The sequence below is a fragment of the Dipodomys ordii genome, unplaced genomic scaffold (assembly GCF_000151885.1).
Source record: "Dipodomys ordii isolate 6190 unplaced genomic scaffold, Dord_2.0 Scaffold69, whole genome shotgun sequence".
Lineage (NCBI taxonomy): Eukaryota > Metazoa > Chordata > Mammalia > Rodentia > Heteromyidae > Dipodomys > Dipodomys ordii.
This window is the reverse complement of record NW_012267285.1, coordinates 2,825,442-2,849,426: the sequence shown is the minus strand read 5'-3', so window position 1 is coordinate 2,849,426 and position 23,985 is coordinate 2,825,442. Positions and strand designations below refer to the sequence as shown.

Genomic DNA, 23,985 nt, shown 5'->3' with positions numbered 1-23,985 from the left:
GGCCGGGCGCAGGAGCCCGGGGTCCCCGCCGCCCGCGGCTCTGTGGCTCGGGTGGTCGAGCGCCAGCGCTGGACAAAGGGGGCCCAGGGACAGCGCCTAGGCCCGGGACTGACGCACACACACAACCACACACACACACAATCTCACACACAGCCACACACACACACAAACCACACACACACAACCACACACACAGCCACACAACCTCACACACACAGCCGTACACACACAGACACACACACAACCTCACAGCCACTCACACACAGCCTCACACACACACAGCCTCACACACACACAACCACACACACAGCCACAGCCTCACACACACACACAGCCTCACACACACAACCACACACACACAGCCTCACACACACAACCACACACACAGCCTCACACACACAACCACACACACACAGCCAGCCTCACACACACAACCACACACACACAGCCTCACACACACACAGCCTCACACACCAGGATACACACACACACCTCACAGACTTTCCTACCTGGGCTAGCTTTGAGCCACAGTCCTCGGGTCTCGTCTGCTTTCGGCCCCCGCGTCCTGTGACTGTTCTGACAGACGCGGCCATAGTGTGCCTGCAGCTTTCTTTTGTTTCTCCCATAGCTGAGAAGCGTGGCTGGCTTCAGTTGACCGGCCCAGGAGCTCCTGCAGCGCCCCGCGCCCCGCCGTCTTGGAGGTCTCCAGGGCTTTCATTTCTGCAGAGCCAGCATCGGCATGTCTGGGGCTGAGGACGCACCCGCCGCGGGTGGCAGGGCTGTGCTGTGTTTTGGACAGGTATTGGCCGCTCTGTCCCGGGCCGGTCACCCGCACAGCTGTGTCCAGGAGGGCAGGTGTGCGTCTGTGATGCGCTGCACACGTTCCCAGCTTCTCAGCACTGCTCAGAGGACTGGGAGTGTGGTAGAGCAAGCGCCCGTCTAGCATGTACCAGGCCCTGGGTTCCATTCCTCGGTGCCACATACACAGAAAATAAATAAAATTAGTTTTAAAAAAGACTGAGCGTAGCAGGAATCTTGTTTAGATGGGTATTATGTATTCATATAAGGTACAATTCAAAGTGAACCCGGCTGCATGTGAAGAGCTTCCTGATTCTCCTCAACACTGGGCGGGGGGGGGGGGGGGGGGGGGGGGGGGGGGGGGGGGGGGGGGGGGGGGGGGGGGGGGGGGGGGGGGGGAAGGGAGAGGGGGGGGCGCCCCTCAGCCTGGCCCCTCTCTCATTTGGATTGCAGACTCAGTACTCGGCGGAGGAATACCAGGCCATCCAGAGCGCCCTGCGCCAGAGGCTGGGCCCGGAATACATAAGCAGCCGCATGGCTGGAGGAGGCCAGAAGGTAGGAGGAGAGGCTCCATGACCTGGAGACGGGGCCCCAACCCCCCCCCCTCGGGGCCAGACTCAGAAGTGAGGGGCTACTTCCGAGACCCTCCGGGAAGCAGGCAGGGGGTGTCCGGCCTTCAGAGTCATCTGAAGTGATCCAAGCATTCATTGCCTTTGTGTAACAGCCTGGTGCCGGCGGCTCCCGCCTGCCTGTCAGCCCAGCTACTCAGGAGGCTGAGATCTGAGGATCACAGTTCAAAGCCAGCCCGGGCAGGAAAGTCTGGAGACTCCTATTTCCAATGAACCACCAGAAAACCAGACATGGCGCTGTGGCTCAAAGTTACCTTGAGCAAAAAGAGCTGAAGGACAGCGCCCAGGCCCTGAGTTCAAACCCCATAATCTCAAAAAATATATAAATAAAAATAAAATTATATATATATTTTTCCAAGTAGCTCCTGGGGTTACCTCCGGGGCCTCGCATTTGCCCAGCAGGCTCTACAGCTCACTGTAGCGTATTATCTGAGTAGTTTATTGGAGAAGAGTCTCATGAACTTTCCTGCCTGGGCTGGCTTTGAACCAGGAGCCTCGGACCTCAGCGGAGCTGGGGCGACAGGCGTGGTACAGTGGCCTGGACTGCAGTCCTGGTTTTGCTCCCTGGTAGCTGGGGTGGTGAGGGGGGCGCCACGGTGCCCGTGGCCAGGGATTTGTGTGAGCTCATTGCTGCCTGGCGGGCCCCAGCTCTGCCTCCCGAGCGGCTGGGTGTCCAGGCGTGAGCCGGTGCCAGCCCTGCCCCGGCTCTTGCTGTATCTCTGAAATCCGCACTAGGTGCATGGAGGCTCACGTAGGCGAAAATGCCCTTCCCGTGTGACTGGGCCGACGCGGCCTTCGCCCGGCTCAGGGCCGCCCCCTCGTTTTCCAGGTGTGTTACATCGAGGGCCACAGGGTGATTAACCTGGCCAATGAGATGTTCGGTTACAACGGCTGGGCGCACTCGGTCACGCAGCAGAATGTGGGTGCGCGTCTCCCCTCCCCGCCTCCCTCCCTTTGAGCATGGGGCGGGCCCGGCCGGGTGCTTTCCGGGGTGGGCTGCTGCTTCACTCTGAGGCCCCCCCCCCAGATTTTGTGGACCTCAACAACGGCAAGTTCTACGTGGGTGTCTGTGCCTTTGTGAAGGTGCAGTTAAAGGTGAGTGGCACGGCGCCCCCTGGGGGCGGGGACAGGGATGGCCCGGGCCCAGGACAAAGGCCAGAGAATGAGCATTGCTGGGATGCCGGGCGCGGGCACACGCCAGCGCCAGGCCCTTCCGTCCAGATGGCATCTCACGGGGTTTTCCGCCCCGGGCTGGAACTGTGAACCTGCAGATGTTAGCCTCCCAAAGATCTAGGCTTTATAAGGGTCAAGTCTTCTGGGTTTGTTTCTGTTTTTTCTTCTGGCAAATGCTGGGGTTGAACTCAGGCCTCAGGCACTACCACAGAGTCACACCTCAGCCGCCTCAAATGCTGTTCTGGGTTCTTTATGTATCCACTGTGTGTGTGTGTGTGTGTATTACCCCCCCCCCCGCCCCCGGTGCTGGACACAGACGGAACCCAGGATCTCATCAGCACTAGGCACTTGCTCTGTCACTGAAATACAGTCTCAAACTCTAGAAAATGATTTGCCTTTGAATCTCATTAATTCTATTCCAACTTCTAAAATAAGCATTCTAAGAAACTCACATAAGTAGGTAGTTGGGGATGGGTAGGTTTTGACACATACGTATGTATGTTCATTTCCTGCAGTGCTGTGTGAATTGTTCTCAAAGCATTGGTGTGGCATTGTCACGCATTGTGTTTAATCCTATCACTGGCAGTCAGTCTGAGAAGTGGATGCCATCGGACAGTAGGAAAGACAGAGGAGCAGGTGTGGTGGTTGATGCCTGTGTCCTAGCTACTTGGGAGTCAGGAGGATGGCAGTTTGAGGCCAGCCTGGGCGAAAGTTTCCATAGTTCCATCTCGGCGATGCTGGGCGATGCGGGGCGTGGCAGAGTGGCCGCTGTCCCTCTGCTGTCTAGGAGGACGGCCTGGGTGTGACTGAGAGGCGGGGCTCCTGTGGTAGAAGGCGTGCATTGGTCACAGGGCCCCGAGTTCAGTCCCCAGTATGCCTGTTAGGTGTGACGCAGCGGGTCAGCCCTTTGCTGGCTGAGGAGTGTGCCGGCCAGGTCCGGGCCGGGCTGCGGGCGGGGCTGGGCAGGGAGCAGCGGCCGAGCTCCCGCGCTTTCTCCCCTCGGCCAGGATGGCGCCTACCACGAGGACGTGGGCTACGGGGTCAGCGAGGGTCTCAGGTCCAAGGCCTTGTCCTTGGAGAAGGCCAGGAAGGAGGCGGTGACCGACGGGCTGAAGCGCGCGCTCAGGTCAGCATCGGGCTGCATTCGGCTCTGCGTCCCGGGCCTGAGCAGCACCCACACGGCCATTGCCCAGGCGGCCCGAGCCCCGGCCAGTGCTCAGCCCGCCCCTTCCCCTCACGCCAGGAGCTTCGGGAACGCGCTGGGGAACTGCATCCTGGACAAGGATTACCTGCGCTCCCTGAACAAGCTCCCCCGCCAGGTACGCTGCACACGGGCGGGGGCAGGGGGCAGGGGGTGGGGACAGGAGCTGCCACGGGCTCTGGGGGTTTTGTGCAGAGGCCGTGTGTCTGGTAGGAAATGGAGGCCTTGGTGGTTTCCCTGCCCATCCTGGCCAGTTGTGGCCGGCACGGTCTGCGTCCCCGCGTCCCCTCCCTCGGCCTCCTCCACTGGAAGGCTCTGCCCCCCTTCTGCCAGGACAACCCCCCACCCCACCCCAGGCAGCTGCTTGTTTTTGTTTTTTGCTGATCCTGGGACTTGAACTTGGGGCCTGGGCGCTGTCCCTGCACTTCTCAGCTCAAGGTAAGTGCTCTCCAGTGCACTTTGCTTTCCGGTGGTTTATTGGAGATGAGAGTCTCACAGACTTTGCTGCCCAGGCTGGCTTTGAACTGCGATCCTCAGATCTCAGCCTGCTCAGCACCTGGGATCACTTTGGGAGAGGACTGTTGACACGCTCCTCCCGTTCTGCTCACTGCCTCTGCCTCTGGACGCAGAGGACAATGGTTGGTCTCCGGGCCCCCCTGCCTCGGAGCCACATATGCAGAACCCAAGCCACCGTTTGGTGGAGCGCAGGAAAGCGCCAGGCGCATGGGCCAGGCGGGGGGGCCAGAAGGGCAGGGGTGAGGCGAGCACCAGGGTTCCAGGGGGTCCCCGCCCGCGGAAGCTGGGGCTGGCTGGAGGGAGCGCCGCGCTCCCGCTGCCGAGCTGGGCTGTCTGTGGGCGCCCCGGGCTTGTGGCTTGGCGGGTGTGCCCAGCCCCGCTCCCACGCCGCCGCGGGGTCCTGCACCCCTCTACACATGCACTGAGACCACAGAGCGACTTTAGTAGGGCTGCTTTGTGGCGCTCAGCCTCGGTGAGGCCTGCTCACCACATCTTGCAGGTATCTGTTGAGGTCTGTGCATACTCACCGTTCCAGTGTGATGGCGGGGTGATGGGGAGTGACGAGTGGAGGGGTGACGGAGAGAGAGTGGAGGGGTGACGGAGGGGTGATGGAGAGAGAGTGGAGGGGTGACGGAGGGGTGACGGACAGTGATCCTTTCCAGGATCTCCCATCAGGCAGTTTCCCTCCCATATTTTTTTTTGCAGCTGCCTCTGGAAGTGGATCTGACCAAAGCTAAGAGACAAGACCTGGAGCCGTCGGTGGAGCAGGCGAGGTACAACAGCTGCCGGCTGCAGGCTGGAGCCCCGGGGGCCGCAGCAGCGCCGGCCCCAAGCAGACCAGGCCGCCCCGAGGAAGAGGAGGGGGAGACGCGCGGCCGCTCCAGGTAGGGCCCGTGTGTGCTTCGTTTGTGCCCCTCCTGCGGGCCCCACCCGTGCCTGGCACTCACGTCTCTGGCTCCGCAGCGTGGAGGAGGCCACGCTGCAGCGGAAGCAGCGGCAGAAGCAGCTGCAGCAGCAGTTCCGGGAGCAGATGGAGCGGCGGCCCGCTGCAGCTGTGGGACAGAGTGACGGTGCATGGGGGGCCGGTCTCCCCGCGGCTCTCCTGGCAGACGGGGTGTGGGGGCGGCCCGCCGCAGCTGTGGGACAGAGCGACGGTGCGTGGGGGGCCGGTCTCCCTGCGGCTCTCCTGGCAGACGGGGTGGGGGGGCGGCCCGCTGCAGCTGTGGGACAGAGTGACGGTGCGTGGGGGGCTGGTCTCCCCGCGGCTCTCCTGGCAGACGGGACGGGGGGAGGGGGCGGAACTTGACATTTCAGGGCAAAAGGATGTTTGTGTGTGCACGTAAGACTAGGCCTGAACTCGAGGCCTGGTGCTTTCCCTTGGCTTCACTCAAGGCTGAAGCCCGCTCTTCCCCTTGAGCCACACCCCCACTTTCGGCTCTTTGCTGGTCAACTCAAGATCGCAGTCTTGCAGAGCTCTCTCCTCAGCCGTCTGCGTCCCGGGTCTCTGCCTCCTGAGCAGCTGGGGTGAGGGGCCGCGGCTGCTCGGTCAGTGCGGGGCCCGCAGGGGCGTGAAGGCCTGAGCAGGGACTGTGTGTGTGTGCGGGGAGCGCGGCGGGCGGGGGTGGGGCTGGGCTGGAGCTGCGCGGGGCCCCCCCACCCCGCAGCCCACGTCGGTTCCCTGTCCTCCTCTGCACCACGGGGACATGAGTGACACACAGCCAAGGCCTCAGGGCGCTGTGACGCTCACCACGCAGGGCTGCAGGGGGCGTCGCGTCACCACGCAGGGCTGCAGGGGGCATCGTGGTGGTGGTGGTGGTGGTGGTGGTGGTGGTGGTGTTAGTGATGGTGGTGGTGGTGATGGTGGTAGTCATGGTGCGGGGGGTGGTAATGGTGGCCCTCACAGAACTCCAGAGCCATGTTTGGAGCCACTGGCTCGCGGCTCGCAGCTACCCTGTCAGCTGCTGTTGGAAAGCGTCACCCCAGCTGCACAGGGGACCCCATCCCCAGAGCTGCCAAGGGGCCGGGGCGGAGCACAAGGGGCTGAGTGCGGGCGTAGGCGAGCGTGAGGCTTAGAGTTCAAACCCCAGCATCCCCCAAACCAACAACAGCTGTTTCCTTGTTCCTACTTTGAGAAGAAGGCGGACGGCGGGGCAAGCGCGGGGAAGAGAAGAGCTCACAAGCCCACCGGCTGCGCCATCTAGCCCTCGTCTTTTCTGCTTGTCACCCACAGCGCCCCCCCTGGCTCCCCCTCGGCCCGGCCCCCCCTCGGCCCCCGCCCCCCTCAGGGAGGACGACCCACCAGGTGAGGGAGCCCCGGCCCAGCCTGCACAGCCGCCCTGCCGGGCCCTGGGCCCTGTGCCCCCTGCAGCAAACCTGGAAGACAACCTGGACCTCTGGGACCTCACTCCGGACCTGGAAGACTTCGCGAAGCCCTCGGTGAAACCAGAACCCCCCTGGACCTCTGCCCACGCAGCCCCGGACCACCAGGTGGCGCTGCAAGACCCGCGCCCACACACCTGCCACCAGAAGCCAGAGAAACCCAAGCCCTGGCACCCCCAAACCTGCACCGCGCACTGGCTCCCAACAGGTAGCCCAACACCAGAGGCCAGTGCAGCTGCTCAGGAGACGGGTTGTGAGGCTGGCGGCTGGAGGCCAGCCCTGGCAGACAGCTGTAAGGCTCTTTCTCAACTAACAGAAGCCGGGCGTGGCCACGTGTCCGTGCGGCCCCCAGTCTGAGCGGGAGGTATAACTCGGGAGGAGCGTGGCAGGCAGAGCTACACAGAGGCTGAGATCCGAGGGTGATGGTTCAAAGCCAGCCCAGGCAGGAAAGTCTGAGAACCACCAGAAAACCAGAAGAGGCACTGTGGCTCAGTGGTAGAGCGCCCACCTTGAGCTAAAAAGCTGAGGGACAGCGGCCAGGCCCTGAGTTCAAGCCCCATGACAAAAAGAAAAGAAATAGTAACAGTCCTGTGAACTTCGAGGACATTGAAGTCGGGTGAGATCACACAGCAAAGACATCCACGTAGAGTGAGTTCAGAGCCCCCCCCCCCCCCCCGTGCCGCGGGCCCTCCCAAGGGCGAGGGACGCAGGCCTCCTGGGGTCTGTTCCTCGGGCTCAGGCTGAGTTGGGATTGCTCATCTGGGAGTCACAGCTCTCCCGCTTCCTCTGCAGGGGGTGAGGCTCCCCAGGAGCACCGGGACTGGAAGAAACGGAAACTGGATCCACCCTGAGGCCCAGGCCGGACAGGCGCCGCCCGAGGGGACTGGAAGACACCTTTGCCCAGGAAGCCGCTGGCCATGGCCCGAGACTGACCGCTCCTCACCCAGCCTCGCCCAGGCCCGGGTCAGGGCGCACAGAGAGCCGTCCCCCCCATCTCCCCCCACCCCCACCCCCGCAGCGAGCGAGCCTGCGTCTGTCCCTAAGCTGTTGTGTGAATAAAGACGTCTTGGGAGCGGCGGCTGTCCTTGCGCGCGCAGGCCGGCCCGTCGCGGCCTCGGCGTCTCCCTATCCTGCGCCAGCTCCTCCCCCACCCCGGCCTGCCGGCAACCCCAGCAATGCCAGGCCGCCTCCCGGGTCCACGCGCTCCATCCGTGGAGGCAGGTCAGGGGTCAGGGTTTGTGTGTGCCATCAGCTCGGGGCTCGGGCTCCTCCGTGGTGAGTCTTAAACCACCACCTCAGGTACTTTGGAGCCAACACATGGCCTGACCCACAGGTCAGCACGCCTGGGCGGCTCTGCCACCCAAGTGACCGACAGGACCTCCGCATGGCTGGGCCAGGCGCCACTGTGGGCAGGAGTGTGTGTGGCTTCACCCCCCCCCGCCCCCAAACACCAGGCCCCAGCCCAAGAAAATACAAGCTGCCAGTCACGCACTCACACCTGCAGTCCCTGCTACTCAGAAAGCTGCCATCTGACGCGCAGAGTTTGATGCCAACAGGCAGGAAAAGCTGGAATGTAGGTGTGGCTCAAGTGATAAAGCACTAGCCTAGGGCAAAACTCAAGCCAGCACTGAGGCCCTGAATTCAAGCCCCTGGACTTCCGAGTCTGAGCTGGAGGTTTCTGGCTGCAACTCTGAGAGGGGAGCTTGGGTGGACCAGCACCCACACCTCAATGCTGGCGGCGGCAGCTGCTTCAGTTCAGAGTGGGGAGTAGCCTTAGCATTGGGCTCCCCCGTGTTTCACCCTTCGGTTCAAGTGCCACGGCATGGGCTGGCCCTGGGTCACAGCCCTGCGGCCAGGCCCAGCTGTGCTCCCCCGAGGCCCTCTCCTGGGGAGAAGAGGCAGACGGCGGCTGGAAACGAACAGGAAAGCCCGCAGCTCCACAAAGGCAAGTCGGCTTTATTTGAATGGTTTCATTAAATAAAGTCTACAAAGGTAACAAACCATAGCACGAAGCGCAGCTTACAAGAAGCGCCACACCCGGAGTTAGTGCAAAATGTACGGTAAAGGCGGCTGAGGTTCCCGAGGCGCGGATTCAGTTTGTTTAAAAAAACAGTGTACATTGTTAAATAATGTAAGGAAACACCCGGAATCGAGAAAAGTCCTTTTTAATGTGGAAAAGATACTCAAACTGTCCTAGTAACACAAAAATAATTTAATCAGTTCAGTAGCACTGGCTCGTCCCGAGGAGCCCCACGCGGGGAGAGGCCGCGGTGTGGGAGCCGCGTCCCCGGGGAGCCCCACGCGGGGAGAGGCCGCGGCTCTCGGTCGCTCTCCCCTCGGCCTCCGCTGCTCGCCACCTTCTTGTCGCGGGCCTCACGCTGGCGGGTCCCCGAGAATGACAATCCCACCGCGTGGGCCGCGAGCTGCTTTTTCCACGAAGGGAAAGGTGGAAAACGGCAACTTTCTAGCCAAGTCGGAGGAGCGGAAACTGGGTGCCAGCTGCTCCCCCCAGCCCTCGAGGGGGTCGAGGCGCAGCACGGTGAACACTGGCCGGGTGCGGTTACTGTGGGGATGCGGGGCAGCGCCGCGCTCCGAGGGGGTGGCCACCTGGACGTCGCGGACAGGGCGGGCATTTCAGCGCAGTACGGAGCCCCAAGCTGGAAAGGCCTGGGGCACGGTGCGGCTGGGACCCGTGCCCGCCGGTCCTGGCCCCACGGAGCTACCCTGGCCCAGGCCCTCAGCTGATACACGCGCTGCCGCCCTCTGCCCACCCCGCCCGCCCGGCCCCGCTCCCACCTGCTCAGGCCACCGCCGCCGCCGCCGGGTCACCACCTCCGCGCCCCTGGGGTCTGGGATGTGGCTGCTGCTCGGGACGGGGGCACCCCAAGTCCAAGGCACTGAGATCCCCAGCGAGCAGTACTGGGAGAACACAAGTATTCAAGTGCGGTGATTTATACAATTTTACATTCACATTTATTCTTCTAATACAATGGAGATACAAAGGAAAAGTTAAAGCGTCTGGTGAGGAGAGCTCGCTTTCTGTGAACCTTTGAAACCTTTCACACTTCACTCTCTCAAACTACTGTTGTCCAACAACATTGTATCACAGTGTTTCCTCGTCGCGCTACAGCACTAGTGACCTGTGGGAGAGGCCGCGCGCCCTGCTAGTTTTTACTGGGTGTGGGGAGGAGGGGGTAGGGCCGAGGTGTGCGGGTGGGTGACCCCAAGGCTGGTCCACCCCCACCTCACCCCACCCCACCCCGAGCGCAGACAGGAAAGCTCAGCGGGGCACCCACCACAAGAAAGCCGTTCCTTCCCGCCTCCCGCAGGTGGAGGGAAGAGGAGGAGGTTCTGGCAGGGCGCAGGATGAAGTGAGCACACCCCCGCGCGGGACGGGGAGTCGGCGGTTAGTGCACGCCCTCGGCCCGCGTCTCGGGGCGCGCTAGGTGGTCCGCAGGTTGGAGCCGGGGGGGTTGCTGATGGACTTCTGCAGACTGCTCATGTTGAAGTTCTGCAGGGACGTGGTGCCCACCGGCTGGAACTGGCCGAGCGGCTGCGGCGCAGGGCCGGCCGTGCCGCTCCACTGCGTGCCGAACGGCGCCGCGGGGAAGCCGTACTGCTGCGGGGGGCACATGGACTTGGTGAAGTGGCCCAGAGACGTGGCGGAGGCGGCGGAGATGGGGGCCGAGCTGCCCAGGCTGGAGGCCATGGAGATGCACAGCTGCCCGGGGGCCGAGAACTTGCGCGCCATGCCGGGACCCTGGAACAAGAGCACGACGCGGGTGGGCGCGGGTCGGTGGAGGACCCGACCCAGGGAGAGCCTCTGGTGATCCCACCAGAGAAGATGGGCTGCGCGTGGGGAGAGGGCGGTACGCGGCCGCAGGGCTCGGGGTGGGAGGAAGGGACACTGCGCGGGCCGCACGCAGCCCGGGATCCAGGCAGGGCCGCTTCCACCTCGCTTCTGCCCAAAGGGTTCATGAGCTGGGGCGCGGCCGGGGGGGGGGGCATTCACCTCGTAGTTCATGTGGCCTTTGCTGCCCCTCCGGCCTGAGAGGTTCATGGCGTCGCGGGCCCAGTTGTCCACCAGCTTGTGCAGGTCGTCCGTGAACGTGCCCTTCCTGCTGGACGTCATGGCGGGGGGCTGCGCCTGCGCGGCCTGGCTGCTCGTGGCGCCCCCGACCGTGTTCGTACTGCTGGTCCCTAGAGCGAGCAAGGCGGCGTGAGGAGGCGCTGGGGGTGCACCTCCAGAAAGGGGGGTTTCAGGGGGAGTGAGCAGCAAGCCACAGAATGGGGAGGGAAGTGGAAGCCATGCAGCAAGGACCAGGCGGCTGCTCTGGCCTAGGAGGAGGAGGGGGCAAGGCTCCGGGGACGACGGGGGGGGGGGGGGGGGAGGGCACACAGCAGGAGCCAAGACTGGGGAACCTCTGGAAGCACCCTTGGGGTACCAGGCCTCAGGCAGGGTGGGGCACAGGTGTTGCCCCATGTCTCCGTGAGCCACACACCTAGACAAGGCTGGACGGGACCGCTGCCCGTCCTGTCCCCGGGGAGACGGCTCACGGGAGCCCAGTCAGCTGGTGCAGGGGAGACCCCTCCCCCCAGAGGAGGGGAGGCATCTGGGCGAGGAAGGCGGGGCGCGGGAGGGAGGGCAAGGAGGGAGGGCGCGGGGAGAGGGTCCTGCCTGATTTCGGCTCAGCCGGAGGGCACACTGAAGGTTATCGGAGAGGCGAGTTTCCGGAAAGAGGGAGAGAAGAGTCACGGTCTCATTCCCCCCCTTGTCCCCCAAGTCCCTACCAGTTCCAGATCTCACACCCGCGCCCAAGCGTATAATAAAAGCTGTGCCTACGCGGGTGGCGGGTGAGCCAGTGAGGCCCGCCGTGCGGGAAGGCCGGGGCCAGGTGAGCGCATGCGTGCTCCTGTTCCCCAGGTCAAAGCAGCAGCGCCTCGCACGGACAGCGGGGGAGCAGGGCACAGGCGTGTGCGACGCGGGCGGAGGGCTGCCGACCATGCCGTGGCCCGCGTGGCAGTCTGCGAGGGTGGGCAGGCGCGGGGTGCGGGCATGCAGGGCGCCTCCGCGCAGCGTGCTGGGGTGAGCGGGCGGGCTGTGCACACACAGGAGCAGCACAGGGCTCAGGCCAGCCCCGGGCCGTGCGGGGGGAGCGGGGAGGGTGGGGGTGGGGTGGGGGAGGACCCCCCTGGCCTCGCCTCTCCTGAGCTGCCTGCTCCCCATGCAGTGAGTGCCCCCCCTCCTACCCGAACTGACTGCGACACGGACAGGGCGGGAGAGGGCCCAGAGGCTCCCCAGGGCCGCGGACCGCACCCCAAGCCCTGCTATTCCCCGGAAAATGTCCGAGTAGCAGAACGGACTCGAGTCCAGCCTCCTGACCCTCCCCATGCCGAGTGACCGGCTAGGCCCTGTGTCTCAAGGTACGGAGTGCTCTTGTTAACTCTCTCCAGAACCTTCTAAGCTGCTTCAGGAGGCCGAGCGACTTGTCTTGTAATGAGACATGACTGACAGCAGAGGGGAGCCCCTTTCTCCAGCCAGCCCAGCACCCCCTTGCTAGCTGAGGCCGCTCCCCTCAGCCAGGCCCCTGCCCTCTGCTGCCCTCTGCTGCCCTCTGCTCCTCTCTGCTGCCCTCTGCTCCTCTCTGCTGCCCTCTGCTCCTCTCTGCTGCCCTCTGCTCCTCTCTGCTCCCCTCTGCTGCCCTCTGCTCCCCTCTGCTGCCCTCTGCTCCCCTCTGCTGCCCTCTGCTCCTCTCTGCTGCCCTCTGCTCCTCTCTGTTCCCCTCTGCTCCCCTCTGCTGCCCTCTGCTCCCCTCTGCTGCCCTCTGCTCCCCTCTGCTCCTCTCTGCTGCCCTCTGCTCCTCTCTGTTCCCCTCTGCTCCTCTCTGCTGCCCTCTCCTCCCCTCTGCTGCCCTCTGCTGCCCTCTGCTCCTCTCTGTTCCCCTCTGCTCCCCTCTGCTGCCCTCTGCTGCCCTCTGCTCCTCTCTGCTCCTCTCTGCTCCCCTCTGCTGCCCTCAGCTCCTCTCTGCTGCCCTCTGCTCCTCTCTGTTCCCCTCTGCTCCCCTCTGCTCCCCTCTGCTGCCCTCTGCTCCTCTCTGCTCCTCTCTGCTGCCCTCTGCTCCCCTCTGCTGCCCTCTGCTCCTCTCTGCTCCCCTCTGCTGCCCTCCGCTCCTCTCTGCTGCCCTCTGCTCCCCTCTGCTGCCTCTGCTCCCCTCTGCATCCGCGCTCCCACAGGCCCATCCGCGATCACAGCCAGCAGTAGCCCCCAGCACGCGGACGGATATGAGAACAGGTGCGGGGGGAGGGAAGTGGGGAGTCAGGGAGTTGGGGCGTCAGAGATGACAAGGCTTTACGACCAAGGCCCAAAAGTAAGAGAAGGAAAAGATAATTACTACAGAGCTGGTTGCAAGGACACACTTTTTTCACCATCTTCCCTGAAGCACAAAGAGAGAGCAGGCGTTACAGATGAAGGCACTCGGGACATCTCCACGCGGCGCACGTCGCGCACGCCCAGCAGGAGCGGGGGGCCACAGCCCCGCGGCCCGGCCAGCCCTGGGCGAAGGCTCGCCCCGCGCGTGTCCACTGACCGTCCCTCCACCCGCTCCTGCTGGCCGTCACGAAGCACTCGCGTTAGTGCCGCCGTGACAGCTTCAAGTCGCACTCAACGCTTTAGTTCCACGCTGCGGACAACCGTCCTAACAACCTCCCCCCCGCCCCCCGAAAGCACTTTAAAAGTATGTGGAAAGCAAGCCATCTTTGAACGTAGAGAGAGCGTGAAGCCAAGCCGTGCTTGGGGGCCAAGTGCGGGCCAGGGAGCGCGTAGGGGAGTCACACCCCGCCCCGCGCGTCTGTCCGGCCGCCCCGCCCTGCCTCTGCAGAGACACCATCTCCCCTCCGTACCCCGCTGCGCTGCAGAGACCCACCCCACCGCTGCAACACCACCGCTGAGCGCTGCTAAGGCTCCAGCCCTTCCCTGATGGACGGACAGAACCCACGCAAGTGGTACTTGGGACGCTTTGCTTTCTTTCTGCCCCTCAGCTACTGCAGTCCTTCCGTGGGCCACCCGCCCGCCAGGGCCAGGTCAGCCGGCGGGAGCCAGGCCGCTGGCCGGGCCTCAGTGAGGCAGGAGTTGCGGGAGGGGCGCAGACCATGCTGCCTCTCGGCCCCTCTGTGGAGATGGCCATGTACCACTGGACACCAGTCACCACGGAACACCACGCTGCCATTTCTCCCCAAGGACCCGGCACGATGGCCTGGCACATGCACAGGAAGCGCGTAGTAACCACGCCAGAAGTTTGAGGCCTTACGAGACCGTGATCCACACTCCCATGAAGGTTCATTCTTAACTTTTTCATGTTTAGGTTTTTTGGGGTGCCAATCCTGGGGCTTGAACTCATGAGTCTGGGTGCTGTCTCTGAGCTTATTGGCTTAAGGCTAGTGTGCTCTACCACTTGAGCCACAACTCATTTCTGCTTTTTGGTGGCTCATCGGCGATGAGAGTCTCACAGATTTTCTTGCCCTGCTGGCCTGGCTTTGAACTGTGATCCTCAGACTCAGCCTCCGAGGAGCTAGGCGGACAGGCGAGAGCCACCGGCGCCCAGCGCTGTGCTGCCATCTTATTTCGGCCTGTGTGTACCAACCCCCTACTGGGCACAGCCTGGAGCGCCTCCTAAATGCCCGCGGATTCTGTACTCAGCGTCCGCTCTGACCTGTCTGCAGCTGGGGGGGGGGGGGGGCCGCACACCCAGGAGGGCAGGCCAGCTCGCTCCTAGGAGAAAATCTCAGCAGTTTTCACATGGGCTTAGACCTTTAACAGGTAACTGCTGGTCAGGAAAAGCACGCTAAAAACCCTGTTTGAATTACTAATCTCACAGGGGCAAAGGGAAGTAGTGGTGGAAGAGCCACACCTCCACTTCCTTCCAACTCTTTGGAGGCGAAGTGGAGATAGGAGTCCCACAGACTTTCCTGCCGGGCTGGCTTCAAACTGCGATCCTCAGCCTCCTGAGTAGCTAGGATGGCAGGTGTGAGCCGCGGGCACCAGGCTCCAGCATCAATTCAACTGGTACAGGTGAAAGCTTAATCGAGGAGAAAAATACCCAAACAAAGATTTCAACTCACTCAGAAAATAAGGATAAGTTCTGCCTGTTACCAGACTCTTAAGCACACCAGGAGTCAGTTCCAAACAAGGGGTGGGGGGGGAGCACCGAGCAGGCCCGCACAGCAAGCACCCCGTCACCTCTGGCTGTCTGGAGCCCAGGAGGCAGCAGTCCTGCAGGGGGCCATGTCTGCAGCTTTTACGAGTGAACCCAGGACCCAAACTTCTGAGGGTACGAATAGCCAAGCCACTGAGTGGATGACATAACAAGACGAATGAAAATGACTGCACGACAAGTCAGATCCAAAAGCAGCAGAAGAACAAGGGCAAGGAAGGATAAAGGTGTTACACACAAAGAGCCAAGCAGGGCGTACTCAGAAATCGGGTCCTCCGGCCACCGGCCTTGAGCGCCACCTGCTCAGACGCACAGCTAAACTTCGCACAGCCTGTGAGAAGGGAACAGGGAAAACAGAGAGAGAGACAGAACACAACTACAAGATGTTAGAAACTGGAGGCGGGCGCGGTGGAAGGCACTCAGATGGCACACACAGCGAGCCCGGCGGGTGACACGGAGCGGCAAACACCAAGCCCAGCCTGCCACCTGCCCAGGCCGACGCTTCGCTTTGCTTCTGCGTTCGTCCTTGTCAACCAACTAGATTCACCTGGTAAACAGGACAACCTACTTCTAAGTTCTATCAAACCGTGGCAAAGAAATGTTATTTCATTCTTTCCCACCTAGATGCCCAACTCTTCAGGTCTAACTCTAATGTTACTTGAAACTCTGCAGGACTGTTTTCAGCGATAGTTGATAAAACCAACCTCTACTGTGAAAGACAGATAGATGTTTAGCAGGTACAACTAGTTCTCTGCACAACACTACCTTATTTACAAATTTTAAAGAAAACACCTTCTTAGTTTCCAGAAATTGCTAGAAACTCCTTAGAAGGTGGTCCTGGAAGTGTCTGACTACTATTAAAGGCTAAGTTCTGACCCCATGTAAGTTCTTCATCTAATCCCCAGAAAGAAGCCATATCATGAGTGCTCAGAACCATGAGCCCGAGGGTTCTAGCCTCAACCCGGTCTCGGGAGGCGTCCCGAGCCGGCCCCCCGCACAGGTCGGCAGCTGTGTTCTGATGAGCTGGTGACACCAAGTTACTACTTATCCAGCTGTCATCCTGGGTACTTCCATGTTTCTGGAAGGTGGTGGTTGCTGTGGTTCTTTTACCTTGACCTGGCGCAGCAAGGCTTGGTACAGAGACGGCGCCATCGCTGGTGAAAGCCGAGTAGAGGTTGTCACTGGAGGGCGAGGGCTTCAGAGGCTGAAGCAGCTGGCTGTGGCCCGTCTCGGAGGTGTTGCTGGTGGGGTGGAGGGTCTGCTGCGGGTGCAGGACGGAGGCCCCGCTCTGTCCAGACAGGTTCCCTGCCGTGGGTAAAGGGCCGTGAGAGGCGCGCCCGGCAAGCCCGCTCCCGCGCCATCCCTTCACAGGGCGGAGTAGTGAAGGACAGGTCAACGCCCTGGGCGCTGAGGAGGGGGAATGCCCTGAGCGTGACGCGAGGAGAGCTGAGATTTTACACTTTAGCTACTTAAGAGGGAGCACAGGCGTGAGCTGAGGGAGGCTGGACACGGCGCTGTGTGTGGATGAAGAACCCCATTAGCACATGCATGATCACGTGTTTTGGCCTGAAACCTGACTACGCTTCCGCGTTCCCTGGATTTCCCACTGCACACAAGTGGGCTTGAAGAGCGTTGCATGCGTGTCAGAACCTAAACTAGCTGACCCTGCAACAAATCACTTCTCCATCAATGCTGTATGAATTGGTCGTGTGCCCAAGCAAAGTCAGGTCTGGGCATTGATTCTTCCAAGAATGGAGAGAAGACTCAGCATTTGCTATGAGCTTTGCAAATACTCTCCAACTTTCTGAGATCAGACCTGGAAATGAAACAGACATCCGGAGTGTCTGTGTGGTCTTTGTGTATACTCAATTCTAGCTGCCAGGATGACCTGAAGCTTCGTGAACAGCCAGTAAGGCCCAAGAGCTCCGTTAGGCTGAGTCACATGGGTTAGTTATCTAGAACGACTACAAATGAGGACTACCGGGACACAGCAGCATGGACACGGCACAGCTACCATACTGAACTCTCTGTAGAGTCAAAGGGCAGCCCTGAAGGGCTAGTGAGGCTCTATCTCAAAGCTCATATAGCTAACAAACATGGAGTAGGAGGAGGGTTCCCTTGCGCAGCTGGAGACAGAAGAAGCAAGCGGCTGCCTTGGTCGGGCTTACCTGAGAGCTGCGGGCTCTTATTCCCCAGTGAGCTGCTGCGGCTCGATTTGCTGCCTTTGCTTTTAGTGGGCCGCCTTCTCCTCCCCGAGAGCGGGGCAGCAGGGGGAATGATGACGGCGGGGGGCACCTTGCCCAGTTTGGTGTACAAACATTCAATCTCCTGCTTCTGGCGACTTTGTAGGTCCTGAATCTCTTTAAGATGTCTACGAAAAATAAGCAAAGATAGAAAATGTTTTAAGCAAAATGTTTTGCTTTGCTCAAACAAAAAGTAAGCCTAATTTTTTTTTTTGGGGGGGGAGGGGGAATCAGTTGTGGGGCTTGAACTCAGGGCCTGGGTGTGTTTTGAGTCTCTGTGCTCAAGGCCAGCACTCTATCACTTGAGCCACAGCACCGATTCCACTTTTTGAATGGTTAATTGGAGATAAGAGACTGATGAGGACTTTCATGCCCAGGCTGGCTTTGAACCACAATCCTCAGCTCTCAGATCTCCTGAGCAGTTAGGATTATAGGTGTGAGCCACTGATGCCTGGCTAAAAATAAGCACACTCTTCGATCTGCCTTCAGTCATCTGTACTTCTGTGAGATTCTACACTGTCAACCCATCTTGCCAATTCCAACTGCAAACAGTTGAGAATGTGTTAGGGGAAAAGGATTCCCAGGCCATAGGTGAATAGGATATTCTGACTCAATTTGATAAATAAAAACCTGCCAACATAGTTACACATGCAGTGCCAGTGTTAGACTCATGCGGGAGACTTGATGGCCACAGAGGGTGCGGTGCGCAAGTGCAACCGTGACGCGGGGCTGGCCAGAGGGGCGTCCCAGCACGGTCGGCGGGCACGCCGCCTCCAGCTCGGAGGAGCACCACGTCAGCACCAGGCGCTCTGCCCCAGTAGACCATCGACCATTATTTTTCTTAGGAGCAAACATACTTTTCCCGAAGTCGCCGGAGCTCTGACTTTAAATCTTCATCTTCAATGTCCGATTCGTTGTCACTGCTCATGTAAGAGGAGTTGAAGGAGTTGCTAAGGCTCTGACTTAGACTCTGGATGGGAAGGCTCTTGGAGCACAGGTGAGGCGGGGACTGCGGGCTGCCTGAGCCGTCGTCCAGGCCCCTGCTGAGAAAGGCAGCCTCCAGGTCGGAGGATGGCCCGTTCAGATGTAAAGGCTGGGCTGGCTCCGGCTTGTCTTTCTTTGGTATCGCGGTGGGAAGAGCAGCGTGTGCAGAGTCTCTGAAGGGAGGAGATGCGGCCGACTCCTGCTTCACCTCTGCCATCTTGTCCTCAGTTCTCGACACTGAGAAACGACCCACTTTGCTGGCTGTAGCTGTCACCTGAAAACGCCCGACCTTGGTAGGCTGCCCCCCTTCCAGCGTTGTTTCTGAGGCAGGGGATTGGTGGGCGCTGTCTGGAGCGTCCGAGGGGACCCCGGGGGCCGGCACCCCGCCAGGTCCTGGCTGCACCAACGTGCTCTCCGGGCTGCTACTCGACAGTACGGATGACTCCGACGTGCTCGACTCAAAGTGGACAGACTTCACATCTTCTGGCTTAGTTTTGCCAACTTTCTGGACATCATCTGTGGCAACTGAAACCTGAGTTGAGAGAGACAGACAGACAGATTAAAAACTAATGTCCCCAAGTTAACTTCTAGCATAGGTTGTTAAACAAAAGAAAACCAGTTTATTCCCCAGTAAATGAACAGGCCGAATCTCTCTCCATAGTCTGAGAAAATTTTCAACTGAGAAAGCCAGACTGAACTCCACCACAGAGAGAGTGCGTGCTGAGCGAACAGGCTGAGTACCACGGGAGAAAGCAGATGGAAGACGCCACAGGAGAAGCAGGCTCCGCGCTGGGTGGGAAAGGAGACTGTTCACTGAGAGCCCCGCAGCAGCACCAAGATGCCACCACACACGATGCACCACACACAGGGACCAGACTGCGCCTCAGTGAAAACATACGTAACGGCCAGGAAAAGGCTGAAGGCTACGTGTGAAGAAGCAGCCCTCACTAAATGCCAGCTAAGCCTCAAAAGAAACAATTCAACCAAGAGGTACTAGAAGGCAAGATACAGATTCTTGTCCTGGTTTTCCATAACTCTAAATTCAAACTTGGCCCAACTACAAACTCTCAGACCTTCAAAGTCGACAAAGGAAAAAATATCAACTATGATTCCCAACCCTAAAGGCTAGCTTAAAAATAACTTCTAGAGCGGGCACTGGTGGCTTACGCCTGTCATCCCAGCTACTCAGGAGGCCGAGATCTGAGGATCACGGTTCAAAGCCAGCCTGGGCAGGAAAATGAGACTTATCTCCAATAAACCACTAGAAAACTGGAAGTGGTGCTGTGGCTCAAGTGGTAGAGCACTCACCTTGAGCTGAAGAGCACAGGGACAGCGCCCAGGCCCAGAGTTCAAGCCCCATGACCGACAAAAAACAAAAAAAATAATTTGCAGGGGCTGGGAAAGTGACTCAGTGGAAGAGCGCTCACCTGAACTGAAAAGCTCAGGACAGAGCCTAAGCCCAGAATTCAGGTCCCACAACCAGACACACAGACACACACAGACACACACACTCACAGACACACACACACACACACACACCCTTGCAAACAGTTGTGGAAGCAGTGCTGTGTTGTCCTAGGGCTTGATCTCAGGGCCTAGCAATGTTCTTGAGCTTTTTTGCTTGAGACTAGTGGTCTATTACTTAAGCCACAACTCCACTTCTGGCTTTCTGGTGGTTGATTGTAGGCAACAGTCATGGACTTTCCTGCCCAGGCTGGCTTTGAACCAGGATCCTCAGATCTCAGCCTCCGTAGTAGCTAGGATTGCAGGTGTGAGCCACCAATGCCTATGTTTTGTTTTTGTCAGTTGTGGCGCTTGAACTCTGGACCTGGGCGCTGTCCCTGAGCTCTACCACAGGAGCCACAGAGCCACTTCTGGTTATCTAGTGGTTTACTAGAGGTAAGAGTCTCGTGGACTTTCCTCTTTGGGCTGGCTTTGAACCATGATCCTCAGATCTCAGCCTCCTGAGTAGCTAGGCTTACAGGCGTGAGCCATTGGTGCTTGGCTACACTACTTTTATGAAAGCAAACGACAGTTATCAGTTGTGTCCCAAATAGAGAGGCGATAATCTTACATATGCACAGGAATTACAGTCTTACCTGAAATCGCCCCATCTTAAGAACAGCAGCTCCTGAGCCACCGGCTAGGACAGAGCCCTCTGTGCCTTGAAACACACAGAAGAAGACAGATTAGCGCTTTTTTTTTTTTTTTTTTACTTTAGTTAGCTGCTTTCCTCCCGCTAGAGAAACAAGAGTAAGATTTTACTTAATCCATTGATTTTTTTTTGGGGCGGGGGGGGATCAGTTGTGGGGCCTGAACTCTGGACCTGGGCGCTGTCCCTCAGCTCTTCAGCTCAAGGCTAGCGCTCTACCACTTGAGCCACAGCGCCACCTCTGGCTTTTCTGCTTACATGGTGCTGAGGAATTGAACCGAGGGCCTCATGCATGCAAGGCAAGCGCTCTACCACTGAGCCACCTTCCCAGCCCCGACCTCATCGTATTTTTACCTAGGTGGGTCTCAAACTGTAAGCCTCTAGGCTTTTTTGCTTCAAGCTAGAGCTCTGCTACTTGAACCAAAGCTCCATTTCTGGCTTTTTTAGTGCTGAATTGGAGATAAGACTCTCTGGGGCTGGGCAGGTGGCTCAGTGGTAGAGCGCTTGCCTTGCATGCTTGAGGCCCTGGGTTCCATTCCTCAGCACCACATAAGCAAAAAGAAAAAAGCCGAAGTGGTGCTGTGGCTCAAGTGATAGAGTGCTAGCCTTGAGCTGAAGAGCTGAGGGACAGCGCCCAGGCCCAGAGTTCAGGCTCCATGACCGGACGCCCCCCCCCCCCAAAAAAAAGACTCTCAAAGACTTTCTTGCACTTGTTGGCTTCAAACCATAGTCCTCAGATCTCAGCCTCTTGAGTTGCTAGGATTATAGGCATGAGCCACCAGCACCAAGCTGTAAATTACTTGTTTTTAAACAAGCAATCCAATTCAGAATGTAACTTACTTGAATTAAAATATTTCAGCTGGGGGCTGGTGGCTCATGCCTATGTAATCCTAGCTACTCAGGAGGCTGAGATCTGGGGATCACGGTTCAAAGCCAGCCTGGGCAGGAAAAGTCGGTGAGACTCTTATCTCCAATAAACCACTCAGAAAACCAGAAGTGGAGCTGTGGCTCAAGCCTTGAGCTGAAGAGCTGAGGGACAGCATCCAGGCCCAGAGTTCAAGCTCCAGGACCGACCAAAAAAAAAAAAAAAAATCAATGGATTAAGTAAAATCTTACATGTGTATCTTTATACAAGTACATGTCCAGGCCTTTCAAGTGCATCTATCTATCAAGTACATAGCAAGTGTTTAGAAATGAGGACGCTGTGTGTAAATGCTCCAATGACAGGTTTCAGGCATGTACCACCAACTCCAACTTCCAAGTCAGCTTTCATAAACATGCTTGCATTTCCCACCTCCTTATAACAAAAAGGTTACCTAGAGAATAACCAAGTTTCTTATGCTAAGAAACTGAATCATTACCTGACGTTTCAGATGCCTTAGTGCTTAATAAACAAAAAATTCAATCAGCTAACCTTGCATGCTTTAGATATTATCAAAGTTCCCTAGACATGGAATATGCAGGAATGTTCCTTGTACATCTGAACTGCACCAACGTTCTCAGGAATGCATCTCTGAAATGGCATATTCTGTACTTCCCACAAGCACCCACAGCGTCTAAACGCCCAGGCGAGCTCCTTATCGTGACTGCTCTACTGGCCAGCGCCAAGGGTGCAGCTCACCGTGCTCCTGAGGCTGCGGGCCAGCTTCCGTAACCGCGGGCGGAGCCTCCACCGACACTGGCTGCAAGACACAGACACACACCACAGCAGCTTCAGTTTCAGTCATTCTTACGCCGTCCCGCTGACACCGTCCCTCAGGTCTTTGTGAAATGGCAGTAGTACACACAGAAAAGAACACTATGTCGAAGGGAATTTTATTTTCTCTTATGAGTTTGCTTTTGAAAAGCAGCTTTTTTTTTGGGGGGGGGGGCAGTCCTAGGGCTTGAACTCAGGGCCTACGCGCTGTCCCTGAGCTTCTTTTGTTCAAGGCTAGCGCTCTACCACTAGAGCCACTGTGCCACTTCTGGCTTTTTCTATGTGGTACTGAGGAATCAAACCCAGGGCTTCATGCTAGGTAAGCGCTAAGCTACATTCCCAGCCCCAACAATCAGCTTTTATGAGACATGTCGAGTATTGCCTTTAAAAATTTCTTCACAGCATATTTAAAGAATACATTAAAAAGTCACAGAAAAGTGGTTTGTACCAAACATTATTATTGCACAAAGTGTAACCTCCTCCAGAGAAGAATACAAAATCCACAGGACTGATCTACAATGTAATCTACCGAGGGGAAAGATTAAAAAAAGAAGCATCTTTCTAGTCTTTTCCACAGCGTTCGCATTTTACGGGTCTGCCTCTTTTCGGCTGGGTGGCACCAGCTCGCTTGCTCCCCCGCACAGGTGTGGGCGATACAATGCGTTTGGGGTTCAGAAGAGACTGGGGACTAAAAGCTCACCCCTCCTGCAGACGCCACTGTGATGCTCTCTGGACTAAGTGTCCTTCTCAGCTGGGCATCAAGGTCTTCTAGAGGTTGCTGGAAGGGCAAAGAGTTACAGTTCATGTAAGTACACCTCCAGAGCTGCTACGTGCAGCCGAGATAGATAGGACACACGGTTTCATTCTTTACATTACAACCGAACATGTGTTCCCATTAAATACAAGACAGTATACTAAAATCTGGCATAACCTTTTGATGGTCCTCAAGTCTGCGTGCCACTCTGTCAGGCCTTAAGAGTAACTCAGTGACACTTACGTTTTCACAGCCTTGAAGTTACCCTTACCTTTGAGAGGCAATGCTGGTGTTAGGGGCCTCACGTGCTCTACCATGGGGCCATGCCCCCAGCCCTTCCTGTCTTGTATCTGATGGCCCCTGTGCCCATCTGCCGTCTTCTGTCCGTCTATTTCTACACTGGTCCTCACGCTTTTGTCTAGACACGCTGGCACCTCCATGCTTCCTGTGACCGTCTGCGCTCACCGAGAGCTCTTTTAGGGGGAAGAGGGGAGTGGTGGTGGTCATGGGACCCCACTGTGTCGCCCAGGCAGGTCTACACTTCTTACATGGGGGCTGTTCCCAGCCTGGCCTCCCAAGCGCCAGGGTCACCGTGCAGCCAAGTGCTTGGCTTCGGAACGCGTGCTGTTTTTTCTTTTTTGGTGGCACTCAGGTTTGAACTCCCAAGCCTCATGCTTGCTAGGCAGGTACTTTACCAGTAGAGAGACCCTGGCGGCCCTTTTACTTTCATTCTTTTTTGAGTAGGGTCTCCTGTCTTTCCCTAGGCTAGACTGCAATAGTCCTAAATCAAGCCTATCGTCCCGATAGCTGGAGGGACGGGTGCAGGCCTTGAACCTTCTGATCTACCTCCCCAGAAGCTGGGATTATAAGCATGAGCCACTATGCTATGCTGCAAGCCTGATTTTCGTTAGGAACAAGCTTAGTTTTTACACTGAACTCCCATCCCTCTCCCATCCCCCTCCATGTGAGGGCTGGAGAGTCAGCTCTCGCTGGGAATTATCCCTGACGGTAGCGAGTTCTTCACCTTACGGTCTATTCAATACTGGGATGGAAGAAGAAGGGATAAGTTCAAACTAATCTTCTCAAGTAAGTAGCCTGGCACGCTTTTCTTACATGTAACTCCAAAATAAATTCCTAATTCAGTTTTAAAGTTTATTAGTGGGTCCCATGTTAACTCTCTCACAGTTACAATGGATTTCCAACAAGCACTTCCCCTATGGGAGCTGTTAGTGAGGGGAACAGGTGAGCAG

At 58.4% G+C, this 23,985-nt stretch overlaps 2 protein-coding genes across 3 annotated transcripts in view; one reads left to right on the top strand and one right to left on the bottom strand.

Moving 5' to 3' along the window:
* Positions 1–7,703, top strand: part of Rad52 (RAD52 homolog (S. cerevisiae)) — a 9,135-nt gene extending 1,432 nt beyond the window's left edge. The window contains exons 2-11 of one of the 2 annotated variants that reach the window (XM_013023687.1): positions 629–799; positions 1,252–1,353; positions 2,257–2,350; positions 2,455–2,522; positions 3,608–3,726; positions 3,844–3,919; positions 5,023–5,201; positions 5,281–5,387; positions 6,686–6,904; positions 7,489–7,703. In XM_013023687.1, the coding sequence (XP_012879141.1) occupies positions 740–799; positions 1,252–1,353; positions 2,257–2,350; positions 2,455–2,522; positions 3,608–3,726; positions 3,844–3,919; positions 5,023–5,201; positions 5,281–5,387; positions 6,686–6,904; positions 7,489–7,547 (1,083 nt within the window). In that variant the 5' untranslated portion in view covers positions 629–739 and the 3' untranslated portion in view covers positions 7,548–7,703. Of the gene's footprint in view, positions 1–628; positions 800–1,251; positions 1,354–2,235; positions 2,351–2,454; positions 2,523–3,607; positions 3,727–3,843; positions 3,920–5,022; positions 5,202–5,280; positions 5,388–6,685; positions 6,905–7,488 lie in introns of both variants that reach the window. The other variant, XM_013023686.1, reaches the window with a different exon arrangement.
* Positions 7,704–9,360: 1,657 nt separating this feature from the next.
* Positions 9,361–23,985, bottom strand: part of Wnk1 (WNK lysine deficient protein kinase 1) — a 125,612-nt gene continuing 110,987 nt past the window's right edge. The window contains exons 21-29 of the mRNA XM_013023616.1: positions 22,682–22,759; positions 21,907–21,967; positions 20,233–20,297; positions 18,007–18,665; positions 17,075–17,277; positions 16,017–16,211; positions 15,166–15,237; positions 10,709–10,896; positions 9,361–10,456 (exon numbers count right to left, since the gene is read on the bottom strand). Coding sequence (XP_012879070.1) covers positions 10,139–10,456; positions 10,709–10,896; positions 15,166–15,237; positions 16,017–16,211; positions 17,075–17,277; positions 18,007–18,665; positions 20,233–20,297; positions 21,907–21,967; positions 22,682–22,759 — 1,839 coding nt within the window. The 3' untranslated portion in view covers positions 9,361–10,138. The remainder of the gene's footprint in view (positions 10,457–10,708; positions 10,897–15,165; positions 15,238–16,016; positions 16,212–17,074; positions 17,278–18,006; positions 18,666–20,232; positions 20,298–21,906; positions 21,968–22,681; positions 22,760–23,985) is intronic.